General features: G+C 42.4%; 1 protein-coding gene across 7 annotated transcripts in view; it reads right to left on the minus strand.

Moving 5' to 3' along the window:
* LOC122548906 (KH domain-containing, RNA-binding, signal transduction-associated protein 3-like) overlaps positions 1-5912 on the minus strand; it is a 172583-nt gene that overhangs the window by 66491 nt on the left and 100180 nt on the right. For all 7 annotated transcript variants that reach the window (XR_006311362.1, XR_006311361.1, XR_006311360.1 and 4 more), the window contains one exon: positions 677-813. Coding sequence is in view for 4 of the 7 variants with exons in the window: in XM_043687862.1 (XP_043543797.1) it covers positions 677-813 (137 nt within the window). In the remaining 3 variants the exon portion in view is untranslated. The remainder of the gene's footprint in view (positions 1-676; positions 814-5912) is intronic.

Here is a 5912-nt window from a genome sequence, read left to right on the forward strand (position 1 = left end):
GTATGCGGAGGTTTGTGGGTGGAAGGAGAGGTTCGGGAGGGGTGGGGGGGGTTCTGTCCTTGTTGTGTTGCGAAGGGTGGGATTCAAGAGTGGTGGTGCGTGAAGTGGAGGAGATGCACTAGAGGGTACCGCTAACCATGTGGGAAGGGAATTGCAATCCTGGAAGAGGGAGGCCATCTGGGACTTTGAGGTAGAATTGGGAACAGGTGCGGTGGAGGCGGAGGAATTGGGAATACGGGATTTTTTTTAAAAACAGGAGGCAGGGTGGTAGGAGGTGTAGTCTAGATAGCTGTGGGAGTCGGTGGGCTTGTAGTATATGTATGTGGTTAGTAAATCAGCAGAGACGGTGATGGAGAGGTCCAGGAAGGGGAGGGAGGTTCATGTTTTGAATTTTTGCAGTATTAAACACTTCAGTGTTAACAATAAAACTGAATGCCACAACTATGGGTGACTAGGAGTATGAAGAATAGAGATTTGTGGGAAATGCTTTCACCCAATACTTTAGTGAAGTATTTTCTTTGAAATACTTACAAACTTGATATTGGCCAAATTGTATTTTAGATTAAGTTTTCTCCATAACTATATGGATAGTGAATCACTTCTGGTAGTGAAAAATGATTTTGAAATAAAGCCAAAAGCTTACCAGCCTGCACCATAAAAATAAATATACATTCACCTGCTTAGAGCTGGAGCAAGTGTCCCTCTCCCCCTTACTGGTTTCCCTCGAACTGCTGGAGTTTCTGGACTCTCTGGTGTACCATTCAAGTAGGACAGTTCTTGAAGCTGTTGCTGTCTAATTTCATCATTGTAATCCTGCAAACACATGTACAGGGGTATACACATTACAAACCTGACTGTAATCCAGTTGTGCACTATAGGGTGGCGTGAGTTGCGGGGTGGGGGCAGTGTTTATATTTTTATAGTTATTATTAAACTTATCAGCTTACCTGTGTCTATTACTCAACAGACAATTGTAACAACTTCTATAACATCTGCAATCAAAACATTTTACACATGGAAATAAAACTGGATTAGAAATGAAAGTTTAGCTGTAAAGAAAAAAGTCAGTTTATTATTAGGAAACCCTTTAAAAAAGTATTACTACAGTTATCTCAAGTCTATGGCTATTGGGTTCAAAAGATTTTTATTTAAATAGGGCAAAAATAAAATTCAGCCTGTGGCAATGTAGTGTAATTCATATTAAGGCATTTCTTTTATTAGCCATTATTACTTGATGCCAATCAACTTAACCACTTTGATCAATTTCTAAAGCTGTCTCACACTTACATACTTGAATTTTACATGAAGTGTGCTTGAAGTCAGTCCTCACACCACTGGAAACTACAAGGGCATTTCTACCTGGCAGATAAATTGATGTTTTTTTCCGAGGAGGAAAAAGTATTAGTCTTACAAAGATATTTCCTTACACCCTCTAACCCCTTTCCATTTAACCTATTATTTTTTGAAAGCTAAATCAATAGTCAATTGAGAAGTGCAGTATTGTGCTTATGGTTTGTTGCTCAATGTAGTCTTCTTTATATTTGGGCGATGAAATGCAAACTGAGTGAATGGCGCTGAATTTCCAGTTGCCGTCACTTCAATATACTATGTTCCCATGACAACCTCTCGGTCTCAGGCTTGCTGCAGAGAAGCTCAACACAAGTTAGAGAAACACATCTTCTGTTTAGGTATCTCACAGCCCTGAGGACTCAACATAGAGTTAACAATTCCAGAACATGAAAACCTCCTCCATGTTCAATACCCACTCCCACACTCCTCTGTCCCTGTTCGGTCTGGTTTCCCAGCACAGCCAACTCGTTTCCATTTATTCAGAGTTGCCAATAACACCTATTCAGCATTACCTATTGGCAAACGTAAAGCCAGAATCTCTACGCCTGTTTTTTTTTCAGCCCTGCACCCCACTCTTGGCTGGGTGCCCATCTATTTATCTTCCAGTTTTGACCCAACAGCATAAATACCACCATTTCCTGCTACTTTCAGTTCTGAAAAAGGGCCACTGGACTTGAAAATCCACTGGACTTGAAAATCCACCGATGACACCACACCCGAGCTTCTCGAAGTTTCTGTTTCTGTCCCATTGTTAAATGAGCATGTTCTGAAGTTCAAATCAAAAACAGCACAGTATAGTTTAGGGAGGGTGGATAACTGCAGAAACGACGGCTGGTAAGGTAAAGGTAGGTTTCCCTAGTCCCCTGGAGAATACAGGGTTACTATGGCATGAGCGTGAGCAAGAGCGAGAGAGAAATCTGGGGTTCGCCACACCTTAGGCAAGGGGCGAGAATAAGGTTGTGGGACCTTCACAGATCTCAGCCAGTGTGGAATTGTTATTGGTATCACTGCATTGCAGCAGTCCAGTCAAATGAGTTAACTGACCTCAACTACTGGAGCTAACTTCACCCATATGTCTTAAATCAGTCTAAGTAAAGACAAGAAACTGATAAGAGATGAAATGAGACATGAAGAAGAAGATTAGAGTTTTTAACCAGTATAATTTGATTAATCCAACATACTTTCAATTGTGAAAAAACATTTCAGCTTTTATATAATTCGCAACGTCACCACCTGTACTGTCAGAGTCCTCATCTCTAACACTTTGACAACTTAAGGACACAAATGACTTAAACCTATATAGTAGAACCACATACAGCTTCTTCCTGGTATACCTAAGCTTAAACATACTCCGCTTTCAGAAAGCTCTTCAGGATTTTATCCTAACTCTTTCTGCCTGTGATTAGCACTAACTTTTAACTCTAAGGCAATCTATCTTTAATCTATCCATCACTTTAGAAGAAGTTTGTTCAATAGGCATGTTGTGAAGTTAGTGAGTTGAGAAGATTTGTTGCTCAGGTTGAGGTTCTAAATGTAGGCTTGCTCGCTGAGGTGGAAGGTTCATTTTTGCAAACCTTCCAGCTCAGTGAGCAAATCAAAAATAGCACAGGTCTATTTGCTTCATCCAAGGACTTCACAAGATTGCTCAAAACAAAGTAAAACTACAAAAAAAATTCTCTAAACTGTTGGCACTTTCCTTAAGCTTTAAAAATCACAATACAGTTTGCACTTCTGATAGCCACACTAGCAGAAGGTTGTGATTGCATTGGAAGGAGAGCAGAGGAGATTCACCAGGATGCAGCCTAGGATGAAAAGCCTCAGTAATGAACAGAGAATGGATAGGCTGCATTTGTTTTCCTTACAGCTAAGATGTGGGCATTGTGCGCATCTATACTTCACCTAATTTTGTCTAACTCAGACTAGGTTACGAGAATCTTTTTCCCATGGCTGACTTCTCAGACCAAAACAGCAGAAATTTAAGGTGAGGAGTATGTGATTTCGAGGAGATTGGAGAAATTTTTTTAAACCTGAAGGATGGCAACAGGCTGTTTGAGCAGGTGGTGGAGGCAGGTAGTCTTGCAACATTTAAGCAGCACCTGAATCAAGCACTTAAAATGCCAGCACACTGTAGACTATAGACCATATGCAGGTAAATGGAATTAATGTAGTTTGGTGTTTGTTAGTCTGTAAGGATATTTCTATGTTGTCTGACTCCATGTCCTCTCCTTCTAAAATGGAGCTTGTCTGTTTTGTTTGGTCATAAAACCCTACTAATGCGCACAAAAAAAGTATTAATTCTAAAGCTAAGCCTTAAAAATTGTTTAAATAAATTCACCATGGCCAAAAGCATGTTTAAAAGTTAATTGTTAATCAGATACAAAAATACTCACTGTACTAGCTCATGAACCAAAAATACAAACTTACAGCAAATATTAAATATATACATTACATTTATATATCTAAACATCATTAGTGAAATCATGAAAACTGACAAAGACACGTCACCAACCTCACTACCTCCAACATTATAATCTCTCAACCCCAGAAAGCCTGCTTCTACCTCCTTCCTAACATCTACAAACTAGACTGTCCCAGTACACCCTATCATCCTGTTCCTGCTTCACCAAGCTGATATCTCCCTACCTTGACCAAATCTTCGCTCCACTTGTCCTAACCCTGTCCACCGACATCCACGATTCCTCGGATACCCTCTGCCACATTGACAATTTCCAGTTTCCTGGCCCTAACTGCTTCCTCTTCACCACAGATGTCCAATTCCTCCTCACCCCCATTACCCACCAGGATGGTCTGAGCGCTCTTGGCTTCTTTCTCAACCAGAGGCCTGAACAATTTCCATCCACTGCCACTCTTCTCTACTTGGTTGAATTTGTTTCCTGTAAACAATCTCTCCTTTCATTCACCACACTGCTGTCAAGTCAAAGGAGTGGCTATGGGCACCCTTATGGGTCAGAGTAACGCCTGACTTTTTATGGGGTATGTGGATTATCCTTCTTCCAGTCCTACACTGGCTTTTCACACAACTCTTTTCTCGTTACATCGAGAACTGTTTCGGTGCCACTTAGTGCTCCTGCCACGGCCTTAATTTAGTTTATTTTGCCTCCAATTTCCAACCTTCTACAACTTTCACACAATCCATTTCCAACACTTCCCTTCCTTGACCTCTTTCCATTCAGGAAATAAACTGTCTGCTGTCATCCACGACAAAGGCACAGACTACCATAGCTACCTTCACTACGGCTCTTCACATACCACTTCCCAAAAACGATTTCATCCCAATCTTCCATTTCCTTCATCCACAGCATTAGTGAAATGTTGGGACGATGCCACCTTCTAAAACAGCAGTGCTGACATGGCTTCTTTCTTCCATAACCATAGCTTCCTGCTCACAGTGGTTGATATGGCCCTCAATGGCATCTGACCTAACCACCCTATCAAGTTATTCTGCCCTTGCTCCTTCCCATCACAACAGTGTGATTGGGTCCCTCTTGTCCTCACTTTTCATCTCACCAGCCTCCACATTCAAAAGATCATCCTTTGCCATTTCAGACAATCCCAGCAGACCACCACCACTAAACACATCTCCTCCTCACTCCCTCTGTCTGCATTCACAGGAGCCATTCCCTCCAGGACACTAGTCCATTCCTCAATGGCCACCAACACCACCCCACCTTCCCATGTAACTGCAAAACATGCAACACCTGCCCCTTCATCTCTTCCCTGCTCACCACCCAAGGGCCTAAACAGTCTTTCCAAATGAATGAGCATTTCACCTGTACCTCTTCCAATCTGGTCTACTGCATTTGCTACACACTGGAAACCAAACAGACTGGGTGATTGTTTTACAGAACACCTCCAGTCCATGTGTAGACGTAACAGAATACAGTGCAGAACAGGCCCTTCAGCCCTCAATGCTGCGCCGACCTGTGAACTATTCTCAGCTCGTCCCCCTACACAATCCCAAAATTATCCATTGTTTAAATCTCCCTACTGTGGCAGAGTTGACATTAGAGGTAGTGCATTCCATGCCCTTACCACTCTCTGCGTAAAGAACCTGCCTCTGATGTCGGTCTTAAATCTATCACCTCTTAATTTGTAGTTATGTCCCCTCGTACACGCTGAAGTAATCATCCTAGGAAAAAGACTTTCACTGTCTAACCTACACCTTCCTGTCGCTGACCATTTTAACACAGCATCCTGCCCGCATGCTCTCTTGTCTGTCCTCAGCAGTGATCCAGTGAATCACAGCGTAAGCTGGAGGAACAACATCTCATCTTCAGACTAGGCACTTTACAACCTTCTGCACTTAATATTGAGTCCAACACCTTCAGAGCTGAAAAAAAGTGTTGCTGGAAAAGCACAGGTCAGGCAGCAGCAAAGGAGCAGGAGAATCGACATTTCGGGCATAAGCCCTTCTTCAGGAATGAGGAGGGTGTGCCAAGCAGGTTAAGATAAAAGGTAGGGGGGGGGACTTGGGTGAGGGACATTGGGAATGCGATAGGTGGAAGGAGGTTAAGGTGAGGGTGATAGGCCGGAGAGGGGGT

Source organism: Chiloscyllium plagiosum, chromosome 4, assembly GCF_004010195.1.
Source record: "Chiloscyllium plagiosum isolate BGI_BamShark_2017 chromosome 4, ASM401019v2, whole genome shotgun sequence".
Taxonomy (NCBI): Eukaryota; Metazoa; Chordata; class Chondrichthyes; order Orectolobiformes; family Hemiscylliidae; genus Chiloscyllium; species Chiloscyllium plagiosum.